Raw genomic sequence first — 20,468 nt, 5'->3', positions numbered from 1 at the left:
TCCTCAATGCTAAACTTGCGGCAGCCTTCTTAATCCCTCTAATATTCCAATAGAGAACTTTCATTTACTATTTTTAGAAGAAGCAATGCGGCCAGATTTTTGCAAAATCTGCTCTGCATTGACCAATTGTTTTCCTTTGTTCTGTCTCCCGTGCGCATGTACTGTTGCTTCCCTTTCGTAAAGAACCCTATCGATCTGCTCCACTTCATGGTTGACAACCACCGTGCCACCAGTCACCTGTAAAGGATTAAAATAAGAGATGATATTCTCGCGCCTTTGCATTGATTGGATCCTCCCGATTTAATGGTTTGCATTTCTCACTTTGGAACTGCTCTCACCCTTCTCTCCCATTATCCATAATTGTAGAAAGGTTTGCTTGATTGTACCTTACATCAGCATGATGATCAGATTCAGCATGGGTTGGGGCAGTGACCAACTCATCATCTTCCCTGGGTAGAGCAGAACTTCGATGGTTCATAAGAGCCCCAGATTCATCACCGGATCCATTTACTGACCCAGCGTCCAACCCATCATCTGAGTCCAACCCAGATGCAATTAAGTCGTTATCCCCCTCAACGTATTGCACAAGATCACGCCCCACACTTAGATTATGTTCCTTATTCCATGCCTATTCCAAAGGAAGGCAATTTGAATATTTCCGTTGAGGTTATCTTTAGCTGGGATGCCCTCCAAGTTTCTTGAAATGAGCGTTCCAAAAAAGGTAGGAGATTGCTCATTTGATTGGGAAGAAAACCTTCCTGATTTGTTTCCATCATTCACCGGTTGTCTTCCATCCTGGCAGCCATTACTCCAAGCACCAGCATCTTCATCGGCATAAACCGCACCAGGGATGTTCTCCTTACGTTGAGCGTCTTCTCTAGCATCGGCATCTTTCTTTGCTCTACAAACATTGATTGAATGACCCATCTTCTTATAGAAGCCACACCTGGGCATCCCGTCCTCGTAAACGATAGTCTAAGTGAACCAGAAAATCTCATTCGTACCTGGTTGTTTTCTCTCTACTTGAATTTCCTCCAATCTGTTTGCACCGATTTCAATTTCCACCTGGACCCTCGCAAAGGTACCCATCGCAGCAGTACGAGTGCACCTATCCAATGCCACAGGTCTCCCTGCTACCTTGGCCATTGTGAGAAGGATCTTCTCATGCCAGTATTCAAGTGGTAGATCAGGGAATCTGATCCAAACCAGCTTTGTTTTGAAGTTTTTAGTGTGAACGTCAAAATCCGGCTTCCATGGTTGGAATCTGATAACTTGGTTCCCACTCTTGTAAGGCTACTTCTCCACATTGTTGCCATGTCTCCCTCTCTTTCGAATTGGAAGAGTATATATCCCTTCCCCATAGGCGCCATCTTCACGCCGCCTTTCAGGTTCCATGACACTCGTGCCTCTGCCTTATATCATTCATTGATAGGTATCGAAATTTCGCCATGCCTATCAGCGCAAACCTGAACCGCAGTAGTCGCTCCTCATAGGCCTCTTGAGGAACGATAATTTTGGTGTGAGCACTGGCGTGAATTGGGTCTAGCAGATTCTCCACCTCCGGTAAAACACATCCCACCACAGAGGAGTATGAGCGCCGCCCCTCATCTCTATTGCCATTTTTCAGAAGCACAACCTCAGCCCTGATCTGACTCTCTGCGCCACCCTCCATAGGTTTGTTAGCATGTGCCTCTGAGGCCAAGTCCCCATTCATCCTTGAAGAAATAGGCCTAAGAAAATCAATGATTAAGGCCTGTCGGCCACGGTCTGGAGGCCAACCTTCCTTTGGATCATCTCCATTACCAGCGTCCAGAGTTGCCTCCCCAGAGCGTCTCTCTCCTCTCATCATTCCCCCAATAAATCTCTCCTTGAAGAACTTGCTCATGATGGAGTCTTCATGCTTGATTTGCCACATTAATTTGCATAAGCAAGCTAAGTTGACCTCTCGCAGTCTTCTAATACCCAAGCCCCCTTCCTTTATGGGCTTACAAACATCATTCCATTTAACCACAATTTTCATCGAGACCTCCATATCTCCAGAACAAACAAAATTCCGCATCCAACGCTCCATCATCTTCACCGATCCTTCAGGCCGCCAATGCACAGAGAAGTTATGAATTGGAATTCCCGAAATAACCGACTTCACAAGCTCCACCCTCCCAGCCATAGAGAGAAGCTTCCCTTTCACCCAGCAAGTTTACTTTTTATCTTATCCAGAAGAGGAAGATGGTAACAATTTTTCACTCTTCCTTTAAAGATCTCCACTCCCAGATATTTTTTGGGAAGAGTAGCCGCAGCCACTCCCAAGTACTCTGTAATAAACTGTCTTCTGTGTGGGGCAATCTTCCCAAAAAATACCTTACTTTTCTCCAAGTTAATCTTCTGACCAGAATAATCCTGATACTTGGATAAAAACTCATGGAGTTGCTTCACATATCTGGCCGAGCCATTAATAAATATGAATATGTCATCTGCGAAGAGCAGATGAGAAGGAGTAACTACACCTCTTGGGCCGAGAGAGCTTTCAACTTTCCTTCCACAACCATATTCTTTAGACCCCTGCACAGGACTTCTTCTATCAAAATAGACAGAATAGGAGAGATGAGATCCCCTTGTCTCAGACCTCGCCTGACCCCAAAGAAACCCATTGGACCTCCATTCAACAAGATAGAAATTCTTGTTGAAACCAACATCTGATGAATCCTGTTGATCCATTTGGAGGGGAATCCAAATTTTTCTAGCATGGTAAATAGAAATTCGCAAGAGAGAGAATCATGAGCCTTTTTCACATCAAGATTTAATCCCATACCGCCACCTCTAACCGCTGAGTGCATCAAATTAGCCAGCTCTGAGGCTAGGCCAATATTTGTCGAAATAATTTTATCCTTCTGGAAGGCACCCTGTTTAGCAGAAATCAACTTTGGGAGAAGTGATGTTAATCTAGAGGCTGAAATCTTCAACAAAACTTTACAAAAAAAATTCCCCATACAAATGGGGCAAAATTTGTCTAAAGATGATGCACCATCTATTTTAGGGATTAAAGAAAGAAAGCAATTATTTACCCCATTGAGGCATATTCCTCACTAAGAAGAAAAAATAAATTGCCCGACAGAAATCCATTTCCACAATCGCCCAACACCTTCTAAAAAACTGACCTAAGAAACCATTTGGCCCTGGAGAGCTCTCTGCATCAAGATCCCACACTACCTGCTTGACTTCCTCCATGGTAGGAATGGCATCCAAGAAGAGATTATCATCATCTGAAATAAATTTTGGAATTTGGTCAAGCATCTCATGATGAGGATACACCGGAACATGAGAGTGAAAATTCTCATAATTATCAACCATATAGGTGGTCAAGTCCTGCTGATCAGAAACCAAAGAACCATCCTCAAAATCCAGAGTGCTAATCTGATTTTTGGATCTTCTTATCTTCACAGAGAGAAGAAAAAACTTTGAATTTCGATCTCCATTCTTCAGCCATTTGATTTTTGCTTTCTCAGACCACATCCTCTCCTGCAACTTAGAAGCATTCAAGAGGGCAGTTTTTGCATCGACCTCTTCATTAAGAAGAGAATCTGTCATTATTGACTCAGCAATAATATCCTACATTCTTTTCAATTCTAACAATGCCTTATCCACCTCCTCATTCAAATTTGGGAAAGCCACTTTTGCCCAAGCTTTGATAGCTAATTTTACAAGCTTTAGTTTTTGGGCCAATTAAAAGATGGGGTTTCCACTGACTGATTGAGACCAGGCATTCTCCACCATTGACAGGAAACTATCATTCTCCATCTAGAAGCTATGAAACCGAAAAGGGATGTTGTGAGGCTTTGGAACAACACATGACTGAATCAATAGAGGAGCATGATCCTCTATCAATCGACTGCTCATCAATCGACTAAGAACACGTTGAGAGGTACTCTTGAACTCATCAATCGACTGCTCATTATAAAAACTATGATCTAGGATAGCCATCACATTACCCCTTCTACGGTTATTAGACCAAATATATATTTTTTCCCTGAGAGGCACAGGGAAGAAGCATATAAGTATCTATCATGGCCTGAAAATCTGCTACTGACCCCAAATTAAAATTACCCTGCCCTCTTTTCTCATGGGACATCAACGTGGTGTTAAAATCACCAATATCTAGCCATAGAGCAGCAACTATAGATACAATCGCAAGATCAAACCAAAGGGTTCTACGCTCAATTTTAAAACAATTGGCATAAATAAAAGACGTGAGAACTCTTTTACCCATCCAATCAATTTCTATCATGAGCTGTTGGTCCAACATTGAAAATAGGAAAGGGCGTGCCACACCCCGTTTCCAAATAATCCAAATGTTAGGCACCCTATTTTGACAAAAATTATGAATCACATCCTCAACATAACTCAATTTATCAAAAAATAATGATGGAAAGCTACTAACCTGAACTATAAGTTCAGCCACACATAAAATATCTGGGGAAGACTCTTTCAAAAGAGATTTCAACGCCCTTCCACCAGCCTCTTTTCGGACACCCCGAATGTTCTAGAAAAGAACACGCATGATTAACAATTTTTACGACCACCTTTGTCAGGCCTTGAGGCCTGGCCACCCTGTTTTTCTTTCTTCCCTTTTTTTCCCCTACTTCTGCGCCTTTCTCGAGAGTAACAGCCGCATCATCCACCACTTCCGCTCTCATCATAGCCAAATCCTTCCTACTTACAAGGGCTTGGGTAGAAGATTAAGGTTCCCTAATTAAAGAAGACCGACCTCCCCTACCTGCCACACCCCCACGACCAGGCCCCAAAACCACCCCCACCCTTTTAGATGCAAGGAAACCCTCACAGGGTCCATGGGCAGAGCTTGCACTACATTATTCTAGTTCTTTGTATCCACCTATCACGAATTAGAGGAATTCCCAATATGGTTTGGTTCACAGACCTCCACTGCATCATCCTGGTTTAAGAGAGAACTATACTCTGAACTAGTCTCAGAGCTAGACCGGTCCTCATCACCCTCACACACGTCCTTATCCATATGCACGCCATCCTGTGCTAATCTATTCTTACCTAAATTGGTAAAATTTGGATTAGGAGAGGCCAAATCAATCTGAATCTCTCCCTCCTCCATGTTAGGTAACTGGGAAGAGTATTCACGGAAAGATTTACATCAGAATCCCTCCCTCCCTCAATTGGTAATTGCTGAGATTGCTCCTATATATTTCCTTCCAAAATAGGAGAAGATCGACCTAACAAGTTACCCCTGGCCGAGTCAACTCCGTCTTCTTCGTACATAGCACCAGGAATTCTCATCTTGTCTAGAGTGTTTTGCCTTTCATCCTCCACCTTCTGATGACAGGCATTCACCTGATGACCCATCCTCTTACAATAGCCACATTTAACACTATTGTCTTCGTACACCACCCATTGACGAAACCCAAAGATCTTGTCAGTCCCTGGCTTAAGGTGCTCTACCTGAACTTCCTCCACACGTGTAGCAGATTCAGACGCATCCACCTTGACCAAAACACTTGCAAAATAACCCAAAATACCCTATCTAGTTATTCTTTCTATCACGACAGGGCACCCCACAGCTCTCGCGATTGAAAGCAATACATTCTCGTGCCAGTACTCCAATGGAAGGTTGGGAAAGTGAAGCCACACCAGTTTTGTAAAAGTTTGTCTCTCGTGTATATTGAAATCCGGTCTCCAGTGTTGGAATCTGACCAACTTCCCTCTCACACGCAGAGGACTTCTTCTCCAAATAGCCGAATTATCTCCTTCACATTGGAATTGAAAAATAACATAACCTTTCCCTAGGGGATGCATCACCACCCATTGACTCAGGTTCCAGTTATACTTGGCCTCCTGACACAAAGCATCCAAAGAAATTAGGCAAAAATTCACCCCACCAATGAGAGAAAACCTAAAGATCTGCCTTTTTTGCTTTATAGTCTTCTGAGGGATGACGATCCTCGTGATATTTCATGCCTGGATTGGCTCAGGTAGAGAATCGATTGCAGGCCATAAGGATAGCCCCAAAGCCCTAGCATATGATCGTTTAGGAGCAACAGGTTGAGAGGATTCAACCGCCTACTCTGGAATAGGTGGTTCACGATCTAGAGATTCCCTATCTCCATTATCAGCATCAACTTGCTCCGTTCTCCTTCCTTCCACACCGCCTCCTTCCTCCATTTCTCCCCTCCTCTCCCTAGACTTAATCAACTATAGGGGCTTTTTCACCCTGTACAATAAGGAGTGAGAGTTTATGTCTAATTGGACTAGAGAGGAGGGAGCTTCTCATGAGGAGAGATCTAAACACATTCTCTCTCTCTCTCTCTCTCTCTCTCTCTCTCTCTCTCTCTCTCATGGCAATCATTCATTCACTAATAACAAATCAAGGCCAGTGCACCAGCATGTATACATTTAACTGAATAAAAAGGAAAATGTAATACCACTTTCATGATCTCTTATCTTTACAATCTATTACATGTACATAACTACATAAAATAAAAATGAAACAAGATTGAAAACCAAAAAGGGGTCTGCTGAAACACATAAACAAGCCTCCAAGAAACCCAATAGATCCAAATTTCAACGTCGTCCATGCTAGAATGACCCCTAATGTTTTGTTCTGGTTTCAACCTTATGACATCCCACATTGCCTCAAATCGACAATTCTTCACTAATTGATAGACAACCAAGTTCCATGAGTGCGGGCTATGCTGGTTGTTCAACTGTAAATTGGACCAGCAGAAGAACTTCACTACCCGGGTTTTTGTAACGACAATTGTGCGACGAAAATTTATACTGTCCCTAATTGGTATTAGCGACAATATTTTGGTATATTTTCATCCTGAAAACCCCTTTTTCTTGTAGTGAAACCATATGAATGTCTTCGAGTACATTCTTAATAGCTAAGGAATGTCATTCCGCAATGATTTCATAGAGTACTTTGACTTTGAGGGGAAAGTTGGAGTTATCGGTATACGATGTGAAGTCGGACGCTTAGGCTGTGTTTGGTAACGTTCTATTGGGACGTTTCTGGAGTTTTTTTTGTTCTATTGGAACAAAAAAAAACGGAATAAAGCGTTTGGTGCATCATAGATGAGTTTCCATTTTTTTGGAACAAAAAGTAAAAAAAGAACAGTAGAAATTGGAATTGACAGAATGATAAATAGTTGTTCCATCTTCCCAGTTTTGTTCCAAATAATAATAATAAAATAAGAACTATTTGGGGGATTTTAGGGAAGTCGTTCCCGATAAACTTGTCTTCCGCCCTAGCTCTTCATTTTTCTCAATTTCACACAAAGAGGAGAGAAGACCTGCATTTTGAAATCGTTCCAGAAACAGATTCACTAAACACTATTTTTTGGATTAAAAACAACATTTTAACACAAAAACTGAAATTTTCGTTTTTGACACGAAACATCGTTTCTGGAGCAGCAACGTTACCAAACGCAGCCTTACTTTGTTGCGTGTTGCTAGGGCATAAACTTTACTATAAGGGTCTTGAATCGAGAAGCATTGATGCTTCTTGTTATGCTCTGGTTTCACAAAAGAATCATCATGGAGCACTTGCATTTTATTCCAGTCCGTGAGAGCAGAAAAAAAAAAAAAAAAAAGCAAATCAACCTTAGAAGTTGGAACGCTTTTGTAGGTTTTCCTTGAAGCCATATATATATATATATATATATTGTCATTTACATCCTATAGAACTGCCCAAGGGGACTTTAATCACATACACAAGAGGGGAGAGGGGGAATGCGTGTGACAGGAGTTGATCCCTAGACCACAAACTTGGCGCCTGCTCTACAAACAGAGGTTGCAACCAGTGCGCTATGTATGGATTCACAAAGATAAATTCCTTGAAGCCTTATGTAGCATCATATGAGAGAGAAAGAGAGAGAATCTTTGACTGATGGTCAGGACCCAAGCTCTCCATAGTCTACAAGCAGATTATGATTTTGTAAAGAATGTGGGAGCCGAGACGAGGTTGAGTCACAATAGGATTCTTATTCGATCTTTTCTAGCGAATTTCCCTTTTCTCGTTCAAGTTTTCTGATTTGATTCAAATAATGTGAGTCAATTCAATAGGAAAAGGAGAAATTGGTAGATTTATGAAAATAAAGGGGGTAGTTTGGGGTTTTTAAAATACCGATGGAGAATAAGAGGTAGAAGTTTGCTTTTGGGGGGAATCAGATGTGGAAATTTGAGTAAAACAGGGTAAGTATAGGGAAGTGATAAAATTCTTTCCTAATAATAATGAGGAAAATTTTTATGACCGCCCTTAATTTTAAGTGTTATTAGGTGTAACCTCCACATTTTGAAAAAATATCTACCGCACCTTGATGCATAATATTATTAATTTAAAATCTACCACACCTCTGATGCATAATACTATTAATTTAAAATTAGAAAAGACTCTTCTGACCCTATTATGTCCCTCTATATGTGAATCCTAAAAGACCAATAACTTGCTGTTAACTCCGACCTACCTCTACTGCCTTCTTCGTGTACCAATGCCCTCTCCATTGGTCATGTCCCGAACTACAATTTTTTAGCTCAAAACTTTTAATGTCGACTCCAAGGGAGACTAGAGTAGAGAGAGACAACACCTAAAGAGGAAAAAAGTTGGATGGGAATTGGGATGCAGAACCTTGCGTCTCTCATTTTGCATTCTTCTCTTCTCTTTTCCCCAGGTTTTATTGAAGATCAGAGAATTAGAAAAATAAGCCCAAGTGGGTAGTGAAGTTGGCAATGGACCTTCGCCTCAGGAAACATATGGTTCTGAGTTCGAATCCTCTTATCTCCTCGGGGCCACTCAAACAGGGGTGCTTTAATGCTCTTCACAATTTTCGGTGGAAAGTTGAATGGTTCTCATTCAACCCCAGTATGACCCAGTCCATATGATTGTGAGGTCAATATGGGACCATGGGATTAGTCAAACCGAAGGCCTGCATACCTGTCGTTAGCGCAGACACCAAAAAAAAAAAAAAAAAAAACTGAAAACCCTAATGAATGTTGAAGTCTCTCTCTCTGTTGTGCACACGAAGATCAAAATGCTTCAACAGAATCCCCTATGAACTTTGCCAGCACACTTCACCTTACAGATTCAAGAAAACCCCTCTTGTTTTCATCATCTATTTGGGGGTTCTTCTGTATTATCCTTCTTCAAGGGTAGTTCGGCCATTTAGTAAATATTACCCACTGAAGTCATCACATAACGATATTCAACTAGCAATATGGATTTATGTATAATTTCGTTAATGCAAATGGGGGACATATATGATATTTTTTTTTTCGAAATGTGGGGGTTAGACCTAATTACATTTAAAATGAAAGATGACACATGAAGATTTTGCTAACAATAATTTTTGTGCTAACCTCTTAAGTTGCTTCCTTGTCTGACGTCCTCCACAAGAATCGGACCTATTTTACCTATTGTGGCCGACTGGAATGCAATCTCTAGTACCATGCTTTAGTTTGTGTTTCTTTCCATTTAATCTTTTCTCCCATCTCTGTCTGTCCGTGATGACACATTCCTCTCTTACCATTTTCCATAAATCTTGTTGAGTATGCACCGTAATCACTGTAGAACCTTTTCCGTCCGACGTTCCCACATCTTGGCTGGAATTAATGGTTTTCCGAAGAGGTCGCCGTCGGCTAACCTGCATCCACGGGCCTAGAGCTGTGGTGTCGGGTTTCCCTTGAAACTTGGATCTTTGTCCGTTAAGGTCAGCTTCTTGTAAGGGCTCCTTGGTTGTGCAGTCTTCCGATTTATGACCAGCACAGTCGAATCAAATTGGAAGACACATTCCTCTCTTACCATTTTCCATAAATCTCTGTTTTATCAAACAACCACTCACATAACCACTACACAACCATCATTATTACTCTGATCTTTCGCTCTCTCCACCCAAATTATGAATTATTCACTGGAGTCCCACCATCTTGAACCTGGATAATCTCCAACATTGGCAGAATCACCCTCTCTGGTAGTCTTATATTATTCTTTAATGTATGTTTGCTTATTTTCCTCTTTAAAGGAAGTAATTCAGAATCCATGGACTCAGCCGTTCTTTCCCATGTAGATGAATGTACTTACTTGCTCAATCAAGTAAAGTTTCATCTTCCCTATGTGGAAGAAGTAAAGCCCATCATTGCTAAATTCTCTGTTGTCCAAAGTTCACTAAGGTATGCTGAGGAAGATGCCCTGGAGCAGCAATTCCTCTATAATAGTCCTGCCTAGATTCCAGGGAAAATAATCCTCTGTTTTTCTCATCCCTGTTTTTCCTTGTTTTGCTACCTGCAGAACACGACACGTGGACAACTTTAAGACCAACGCACCGGATGTAATAATCCTCACCCAACCTTGACCGTTGATCTTAAAGTTGTCCACGTGTTGTGTTCTGCAGGTAGCAAAACAAGGAAAAATAGGAATGAGAAAAACAGAGGATTATCATCCAGATTCTAGAGTCCGATACTAATCTCCTAGCCTTTGGAGGAAAGCAAGAGGCCAAGAAAGAAAAATATAGAGAAAAACCTTACAAAAATAAAAAAATAAAAATAATAAAATAATAAAAAAGAAAGAAAGAAAGAAAGAAAGAAGAAGAAGAAAAACATCAACAAGCAAAAGATCTACGGTTTTTTTCACTCATCCTACTCCATTCGTCCTATTTTAATTTCAAATCATCAAAATGCAAACGATCTAGTACCTGATCAGAGCAGATTTTTCTAAACTTTCGATCAAATCAAAGCTTTTGAGCTTCTGGGGTAGAGAACCAGCTCTTGCTCAAAGCTTCCAAGCTTCTCACAGAGAGAGAACCAGCTCATTCAAAGAGATCAGAGCTTCCAAGCTTCATTGAGTGAGAAAGAGATCAGAGCTTTCGAGGTTCTCCCGTGCCTGCAAAGGTTTTGATATTTCAATCGAGAGAAAATAGCTCCCGCGAAGTCCAGAATCCCTTGGTTTTTATTTTACGGGCGTTTTGGTCAGGAAATAAAATTTGATGCCTCTGATCCTGTTGTGGCATGGGCCCCCTTGATGATTGTAGATTTATGTAATCATTTCCTCATCTCCTTTGATAGGTAGATTTCCTTGGGGTCATTTCCTGCTAATGGCAATGTCGAAGGTGGGAAATTTGCTCGTGGATATTGTTCCTATTTCTAGTTGTGTTTGGTCATTATCTTGGTACCATATTTTTTCTTCATTTTTAATACAAATATTGGATCTTCTAGTAAAAAAAAAAACCATTCAATATTAGTTTACATGTGAAATTTATTCCCCATGTAAATATATATTCCCTAGCAATCAAACACCTAGAAGTAGTTTCCCTGGGAAATAAATTTCACTTTACATACAAAATTTGCACTCCCCTTGTAACCAAACAAATCCATGGGATGATAGGATAGTATGCCATTACAACAGGGCAGATAATTAAATTTGAGTATGAAATCTTACGAACTACCTGTATCCATCCGGAAAACAGTTTGGATGTGCCTGGCCATAAGAGACTTATGCCTATCTCAACTTCTTTTTATGTTGCATGAAGGGCTAGTGAACTAAACAGGAAGTTACACATTTGACTAATTTAAAATAAATATTTGAAAATTAAAAAACTAGGGTTTTAGGAAATCCGTATAGGCAAAGTTTCTACATAAAAGATCTGGGAAAATGTTGTACTAGCAAGATGTAATGAGATCTTATATTACAAAACTATCCAAAACAATGATTCTTCTTCATCTTCCACATACAATTAGGTATTTTTGTTAATTGAAATTTTGGGTGGGTAGTTTTGTAAACCCAAACCTAATTTTGAGTATTTTTGTTAACAGAAACATTGGGTGGATAGTTTTGTAAAACTAAACCTGATTTTTGGCATTTTTGTTATCTAAAACTTTGGGTGGGTTGGTTTGTAAAAGGAAATCTAAAATTTGGTAACCATATAATTTTCCCTATTATTATCATAAATCAGATCCATCTCCTCTCCAATGTAATGAGCGTCGAACCAAACATCCGATGACTGGGAGGACCCATGAAAATGTTATGAAACCATGTCAACTAGGTCAAATTACAAATCAACTCAATAAGTATTGGACATTAAAGAAACCCTAGTGGCACCAAGCAAAAGGCATCTGATGAAGGCTATTTTAGGCCTAGACCTAGCCCAAGCCCACACATCATATTTAGTGTGATAGCCGAAGATTTTGCAGGAAGGTTGGAGTTGTTGGACTGAATTCAAACCTAACCATAGGTTTTATTATTTTTGCACCATCAAACTTTGAGGGAAATATTGGCTACCAGCTCGAGCTCCCTACGTTCAGACAGAAGGCGAAGTGAAAAGACTGGTCTACCTCATGATAGATGCTTCCGTACACCATCCGATCCGCATCTTTATGCTAAGCATTCCCAGCCTTTTGCCATCATAATTGCCACTTTACATTTTTTTTCTTTAGGTTAAAAAAGAATTTATTAATAAAAAGAATGAATGAATATACGACAAAAGCCGAACATAGAAATTCAGCTTCCTAATTCACCTTCAGGATTGCCATCAGTAGGGAAGGAAGCCAAGAAAACTAAATTGGAAACACCCCAATCAAAACGTAATAATCACGAGAATCGAAACCTCAATTTCTTAGATGCATCCCATTTTATATCATTAACAGAGAATCTTAGCGAAAAATCCCAAACTATGGAGGTCCGAGAGGCCACCACATGCTTAGCAAGACCATCAGCCGTAGTGTTAACTTCACGGAAGTAGTGCTGATGAACTGTAGCTCAACATACAACATATATATAATTGAAAACCATGATAAGACGTCTTAGAGAGCAAGAAATTAATAAATTCAGCATTCTCAAAGCCAAATTAACTTATATATTTCTGCTTAACCAGACAGCTGCCTATATCAAACTTTATTGCAATGCATCTCCATGGAAATGAAACCACAATATTATTATTAGTGGCGGAATTGAAGAAGCAGTGAAAGAAAAGAGATTCGATTCAAATATTCCTGATGCATGAATACTACTTGTAGTACTTGAAGATTCCCACTGAGTTTACGTCTTCTCCCCATTACAATTACTCAGTTATGAATCTCACCTGCACAAATTGATGACAAAATTAAATATCAAATCTAATGGACAAGATTTTCAGTAAGATAAATCATTTATAATTACCAGAGTAAAAGATGAGAATCAATATACAAAATTGAGGAAGGTTACAATCAACATAGTAAATAATTTTGATTTTGATTAGAAAATTAAACCGTAGTTGGAGGAGCATAATCTGGTGATATGTATGTACCTTCCTTTAATAGACTAGTGGAAAAATGCAAAGGACATGTCACTTTGCATGTGACGCATGTAGGTAAGGACTAAAGGGTGTCATGTGGCCAAGATTTCAAGACTCAGAGATTTTGTAATCTTCTTGTATTCATGGTTATTAGAAAGAAATTCATGGAGTAGAAGAATCTTCTCTCTTTCTCAGAAACAGGGCTAGTGAAGAAGTATAACTACATTTAAAAAGAAAAAAAATGAAAAGTACATATGAATATCAAAGAAAAGAAAAAATAAAATAAAAATTGACCATGTGACAGTATCAGACGGAGATCGATCCCAATCCTTGACCGAATCGATATCAATACACACGTAAGATATAAGAATAAAATGATCCAAAACATTATTATGATTATTATTATTATTATTATTATTATTATTATTATTATTATTATTACTTGAGAAGAAATAATAATAGTAGGGGTCCTGTCCTTACCAATATTGCAGTATCCTGGGTAATACGGAGCTTAAGCCGATCTTTTCCTATCGAGATGTTCCTCAACAAGTCTTGAGTCTCTTAATGCTTGTTCATTGTCAACATATCGTAGCTCCAACTCTTGCAAAGTGGGGATGGCCTTTAGAGCTTCTGATGGGAGACGCTCTAGATCCCTACAAAATATGATAGATACCTTTTGAAGACTTGGCATTACACCCACCGACATTTTCCACTCCTTTAATCCTTTCAAATCTTCCAGTTTCAGGAATTTGAGCTGACGAAGAAACCCATCATCATCGCTACTACTGAAATCTAAAACACCAGCTTCACCTTCCGTGGTGGAAGAAATAGAACCATTTAGTAACTCAAGGACGCGAAGATTTTGTAGCTTCCGCAGTGCTCGAATCAGGTATCCTCCCCCATTGATCCGTCGGCATCGGAGGACGAGTTGAGTGATGCTTTGGTGACATATTTCGCTGTTTGCACCTATTTGACAATGCAACTCCAGCTTTTGGAGGCGCTTCAATAATAAGGGAAGAATGTCTAGTTGATTCTGAGAAATTGTTCCCTTGCTTAGACCTAATGTAACTAAATTTGGAGTCATAGACAAGACATCCTCCACACAAAATTCAACATCCAAGCCTATCAGCGTTTGGAGATTCTTTAATAGCCCTCCTTCTCCTCCATTATCATCATCAGTAATATTGATCACTTTTTTTTCTTTCAAAAAACTCAGAGAAAAGCCATAACACATAATATGCCTCAATTGACTATTCTTCCCCAACTTCAATCGTCCTTTTTCTCCAGGCCCTATAATTTCCAGAAACTGAAGGTTCCAGAGTTCGCTCAGGTATTCCGTAATCGTTCTGGGGCTACACGATCTGCTGGCACTCAAATACAGGTATCTTAGATGAATCATCAGATCAATTCTTGTGTAAGAGATGATATCGGATTCTGTTGGAGACCCTAGATTGATGACTACCCTAAGCGACCCCATATCTTGAAGACAAAGACTCCGCTCGGACTCTGTACTCATAATCGACGACGAGGAGACGGCTAAAGAGCGTGCTTTTAAGGTACTAGAACAGGATAAGTAATCTTCGTCGAACATGACCCAGCCACCAAGATTTTTAACATTTTGAATTTTCATCTTACTACTATTGACATTGACATCATCATCAGATGATGATGTTATGCCATTGATCTGATCCAACAAGGAAACAAGCCAGTCGGGAATGATAGTATATTCTATTTTACCATCGATACTCCATTCGGTAACTTGAATCAGTTTCCTACTGATGAGCTCCTTCACATATTCTTCAGCTATATCTTCCAGTTCTACTATTGTTGTAGATGGTGGTAGTGGTTTTACAAGCCCCTCTGCAACTATCAATCCCTTGAAATCGAAAAGGTCGAAAATATAGCTGACCTTCATAGCTTTTTGGAGAAAATAGAAATAGGCGAGACAGGCTTTCAAGTGATGTGGTAGGTGGTTATAAATCAATTTCCAAATTTTAACCAACCCCTTCTCCTCCATTTCCTTATAGTTATGATCTGTCAACATTAGACGCTGATATACTGCTGCTAAAGCAACAATTGTGACTGGTATCCCACCACATGCATCGACCCATGCTTCCCATGGGCGATGAGGGTCTTCATCGTCATGGATGATGTTGCGCTGGGAAGGGGAACAAGAATTATGCTGTAAAAACCCAGCTACTCTCTTTGAGAAAAGCTCCCGACTCTCTTCCTTTGAAAGCCGACGCAAATAAAAAGGAGGCCTATATGGCCTCGCATGTGAAGCCACCGCATCATGGCGCGTAGTGAAAATTATCCTACTTCCACCACCACGACGTTTGTTTTTGTTGTTGGAGAAGACCATATGAATGTCAGCCCAGAATTGGGTTTTGCAAACATCATCAAAAACAAGAAGGTACCTGGTGGGAGTAGTTTCCAGAAGCTTCTTCGTTTGAAACGCCAAATCTTTGAGGCTCATCTTCTCCTCCTCCTGTCTGATCTCGTCTTCTTTTGCAACAGCAGTTGTAGGCCACTTTATCTGCTCTATGATGTCCTGCAACACCTCTTCCAACTTGTAGTCTCTAGATACGTAAATCCATAAACGACAAACGAAGTATTCCACAATGGCTGGGTGATTATAAACTCGTCGAGCAAGAGTTGTCTTCCCCATCCCTCCAGGCCCAACGATGGGAATCACGTTACATCGTCCTCGTCGAGTATCCTTCTCCTCCTCCTCCTCCTCCCCGAGCAGCAGCAGATCTAGCATCTTTCTGAACTCATCTTCCAGGCCTACTACTACTTCATCATCATCATCATCATCTTGATAAATCGGTGGTGGTGGCCGCCTCTTTGATGACAATGAAGTGCCAGAAGCACAATAAGACTGTGTAGATCTAACGAAGCGCGAGTGCGAATCCTTCAGCGCTTCCATCGTTTTCTTTATTTGGCTTCTCATATCTTCACGAGCTTCATCCCTCGTCGGCGACAGAAGCCCTTCTCTTCTTATGGTATTCAGATATGAATCCGTATCATCTTCAGCCCCTCGGACTAGGGTCATCACTTCCATCGCGAACTTTTCCATGGCTTTTTGTCTCTGCTCCATGAAGTCGACGCTTTGCTTTCTTTGGACTTCCATTAGAAACGAGGATAGCCGGGTTAACATGCAATGCAGCGACCAGAGTTGGTCCTCTACTTCGTGAAGCGAATCTACATCCGATAACAGCATGTATTCCAGTTTATTCAAACAAGGAGTGATTTCAGTGTTGGCCATCTGCTCCACAACCCCCCAAAGCAGTTGTAGCAGAAATTTATGACGCTTCTTTTCCTATGACTCTTGCCTATAATGCAAGAGATGACTGAGAAGCTTAAGGCCATATTTTATTTAGGTTGCACCTATATATTTGTAAGTAAATCGAGAAAAAAAAAAAGGGAAAAAGAAAAAGAAAAAGGAAATGTAATTATTAAAGCTCAAGAAAAAAAAGTAAAAATTTGCATCAAACTAATTGGTTTCGAATAAAAGAGTGCGAATGGACCAAGGGATTCTTTCTACTTTAAGAAAAACTTGTTGGCAACAAATGTACAATCACGAGGAATAAACCAAGTAAACAAGCATACTACGCAAGGAATTTAATGTTGTTCGGAAAAATTGTCTACATCTATCCGAGAGAACTAAAAGTTTTTCACTAAACCTGAAAAAATCTCTACACCACTTTGTACCTCACAAAGTGATCTCTCCTTTGCTTGTAAGTACGGTTCTTCCCACAAAAACACAAATATATATATATATAGATGGTGGTGGGGGGGTGATGGGGAGACTGTTGGTGGTAGGGGTGAAACAGGGCCGGGTTTCTTAAAACCCCAACTCAACCCTAGGTCTTCAAAATCATTCCAAACCAACCTAAACTTGCAATGCCTATGTCTAGGCCCAACTATGCTAAGATCATTCCAACCCAACCCGGCCCATATTATACCCTCCTCTAACACCCAAAACTACACATAAGCGTAAGAGGGAACCCTCCCATAACAAAATATATCTAATTAATACTTTCAAAATTTTTCCATAAAACCAAAGTTGAAATGAAAAATAAAATTAAATTAAAGGAAAAAAAAAAAAAAGAGACCTTGAATGTTTAGGGAGAGACAATTTGTAGGTAGGAAATTAAGTTTATTTTCTACAAAACTATAAGTGATTTGGTCTCAATCATATAATAAATTGAATGACGAATAAATGGAAAAAGGCAAAGCTATTTGTTCAATATTTCAATATAAAAAGTCAATGTAAAAAAAATAAAATGTATAAATTAAATTAAATTAAATTAAAAAAGAGAACAAAATAAATTTAATTATTAGCACCTCAATGTTGGAAGTAAAATAAAATAAAATAAAATAATATAAAAGAATTAAAAGGGAAGAAGAGAATAACTTCAGTAGCACAAAGTTGCTTCAAGAAAAAGGTAAAGGAGACGAAAAGAAGAGAAAAAATAGAATAACTTCAATACCACGTCAATGCTAGAAAAGGGGGGAAAAGAATATAACTTCATTAGCATGAAATGATTAAAGAAAAATTTAAAGTAAAATGAGTTCTTTTAATAAGTTTGTTCATAGCTCTTATGGAAGGAATTTTTTAAGCCAAAGAGTTACAGATTAATGCTTTTTGGATTAAAATGGATTATGTAGCAGTGGTGGTGGCTCTTCAATCCCAATCCAGTCTTTGGTTTGCTTTTCAGCTTTGGATGTCAGTGAAGGATTATTTGAATTCTATAAGTTGGAAGATAATGCATTGTTTTCGGGAAGCTAATTGTGTTGCTGATTTTCTAGCAAATGAAGCATCTAAAACAAGAGCTTCAGACGTCAATATCTATTTTCCATCTCATATTCAGTCAGAGATTGCACATGATGCAGAATCGAGACCTAGTTTTCAAGTTATTTAATGTTTCTCAATTTTTCCAATTTATTCTCCCCTGCTGATGGCCATGTAGAAGGTGGGGATTTATAAATTGTCTATCATGAAATATAATTTTTTTTTCAATAAAATTCCTGATCTTTAGAAAAAATAAAATAAAAGAAAAGAAAAGAAAAATAAAAGAAAAAGAAAAAATAGAATAAATGCAATACCGCCTCAACGCTGGGAAAAGGGGGAAATTAAAAGAGTATAATTACTTCAATATATAGCATGAAGTGAATAAATAAAAAGTTAAAGTAAAAGAAAAGGAAGGAAAAATAGAATAACTTCAATATCACCTCAATGTTGGAGACTAAACGTGTAAAAAGAAAAGTAATTAATAGTAGAAAGGAAGCAGAGTGTAACTTTAATAGCACCACAATATTAGAATAAATTCAATACCACCTCAATGCTTCAATGCTGGAGACTGAAAGTGCAAGAAGAAAAAGAGAAATAACTTCAATATCATGACAATGGTAGAGACAGGAAGTGAAAAAGAAAAAGATATAGCAAAAGAAAAGAAAAGGCAATTAAATGAGAATAACATCAACATGCATCGTAGTTGAAAAAAGAAAATGATAAAGTAAGCAAAAGAAAGGTAAAAGAGAATACTTCAATACCACCTCAATGTTGGATAAATAGTGGATCAAATATCTTCCCAAAAAAAAAAAAAAAAAAAATTAAAAATAATAATGGTTAAAAATTGCTCGTTGTCTTTGGAACATGAACCCAGTAACCCTACTATTTGTACATTCAATATGTAATTGAAAATTATAGGATAAAGTATAAAAGAGAAAATGGAAAAAAAAATAAAATAAAAAAGAAGACTATCTAGTGGCATAGACCTTGTGCCCAAGCGTGAGAATGTGCAAAATTATCATCCCATCCTTTGTAAAATAAAAAAAATAATTCATATTGATGCTTCTATGCACACTTTCATTGGTCTCGCACTAGTGTAGAGGTCACTTGTGATTAGACAACAATCTCTCGCCTAAAAAATTAAAGCTATTGCACTGCTTTAGCTAGGCTTTTGGAGATTCTTCAACTTCTTTAGATTTTTGTTTTCTAGGAAAATGATAGTGGCCACACCGTAGAATGGAAAAAGATCCTCTCCAACACCATCGACCCTCCAATGATCCATCCAAAGGTTGGGAGAGTTTGGACACGCATCCCCATGTGTTGGCAGGTATTGGGATGCATGACCAACAAGTGTTGAAATACGTGACTAAGAACTCCCAACCCTTGGAGGGTCGTTGAAGGGTGCAGTTGTTGGAAAGGAGCCCGATCCCCACCATTTTGTGCTGCCCTTGTACATGTTCTTCGTGACATTTGGCCCCTTTTAGACAAATGGTGCAACATTCCTTCATGTCTTCCCATTGCTTGGTACAAGGATTTCACTCCACACTGAAGCGTGCGATCTGTGCGGCCTAAAGACAACTTTGTCCTACGTAAACAACATTCCAGCCATACAATTGTTACTGGAAATCAATTGATAACCATGAGAAATTGTGGGTTCAAAAGTTCATGATCATTGTGGCCTTAGGAAAGCTTGGTCAAAAAAAAAAAATTAATAATAATAATAATCTATTCTTTGGGCCGAGTTTCCCTACACCCGATAATCCGTTCCCGCGATGCCATCTAGGTCACTCGAGGGGGATCTGATCTGCTTCAATATCTGTCTAGATTGAACGGATTTGCTCCTGCTTAAAATTTATTTTTTTGAATATTTTATCCTTAAACCTTACCAGCGGATTTGTATCAAATTGATCAAGGATGGAGATCGATCTTGGCCAATATCAATCTGATCCAATCCGATTTAAAAACCTATGCTCGCCATTCATATTTTCATGTTATCAAGCCAACCTGGGGTTCTTAAAAAATAAATAAATAAATAAAAATCAACCAAGGTTGGTTTTACCCAAAAAGATATTTGCCGCATGGCCTATCGAGTCCATCCTTAAAAATCTAGATTTCAATTTTCTACTTCACCTAACACATGGCATATCTAACCCACTAGAAGAAATTTTTTGCTATTTTAGTATGGGAAAAAGAAACCAGTCTTGTTGGTGTAAATTCCTAAAGACTGTATAAAAAGATAACGCTGCCCCTAGCGTCTAAGGTGCTGAAGATATTATCATGTGTCTTTTCATTGGTCCTGTGTGTTGATGTTTTCTGCACCACAAGACATGGTTAGCTCTTTTAATATAAAATATTCAGGCGGGTAAGCGTTATTTAGTCACATGGCC

The 20,468-nt window shown here is 39.1% G+C and overlaps 2 protein-coding genes across 2 annotated transcripts; both read right to left on the bottom strand.

Moving 5' to 3' along the window:
- Nucleotides 1-2,184: 2,184 nt before the first annotated feature.
- Nucleotides 2,185-3,585, bottom strand: LOC122074285. Its single transcript, XM_042639119.1, has 3 exons — nt 3,156-3,585; nt 2,823-2,965; nt 2,185-2,703 (listed from the first exon to the last, which is right to left on the bottom strand). Exons 1-3 carry the CDS (start codon nt 3,583-3,585, stop codon nt 2,185-2,187), a joined length of 1,092 nt encoding a protein of 363 aa, XP_042495053.1.
- A 9,033-nt stretch (nt 3,586-12,618) lies between these two features.
- Nucleotides 12,619-18,480, bottom strand: LOC122073370 (putative disease resistance RPP13-like protein 3). The gene is made up of 2 exons (XM_042637950.1): nt 13,764-18,480; nt 12,619-13,091 (listed from the first exon to the last, which is right to left on the bottom strand). Exon 1 carries the CDS (start codon nt 16,549-16,551, stop codon nt 13,795-13,797), a length of 2,757 nt encoding a protein of 918 aa, XP_042493884.1. The 5' UTR covers nt 16,552-18,480; the 3' UTR covers nt 12,619-13,091; nt 13,764-13,794.
- Between the last annotated feature and the right edge of the window lie 1,988 nt (nt 18,481-20,468).

This window comes from Macadamia integrifolia, chromosome 3 (assembly GCF_013358625.1).
Source record: "Macadamia integrifolia cultivar HAES 741 chromosome 3, SCU_Mint_v3, whole genome shotgun sequence".
In the NCBI taxonomy this organism is placed as follows: Eukaryota; Viridiplantae; Streptophyta; class Magnoliopsida; order Proteales; family Proteaceae; genus Macadamia; species Macadamia integrifolia.
The sequence above is the reverse complement of the archived record's forward strand: the minus strand, read 5'-3'. Positions and strand labels throughout refer to the sequence as shown.

Coding starts and splice junctions, on each gene's coding strand:
- LOC122074285 (XM_042639119.1), bottom strand. CDS start 3,585: ATGACAGATTCTCTTCTTAATGAAGAGGTCGATGCAAAAACTGCCCTC. Junction 2,966..3,155: donor AGGGCCAAATGGTTTCTTAG/GTCAGTTTTTTA, acceptor TTTTTTGTAAAG/TTTTGTTGAAGATTTCAGCC. Junction 2,704..2,822: donor CTAATTTGATGCACTCAGCG/GTTAGAGGTGGC, acceptor ATGGATCAACAG/GATTCATCAGATGTTGGTTT.
- LOC122073370 (XM_042637950.1), bottom strand. CDS start 16,551: ATGGCCAACACTGAAATCACTCCTTGTTTGAATAAACTGGAATACATG.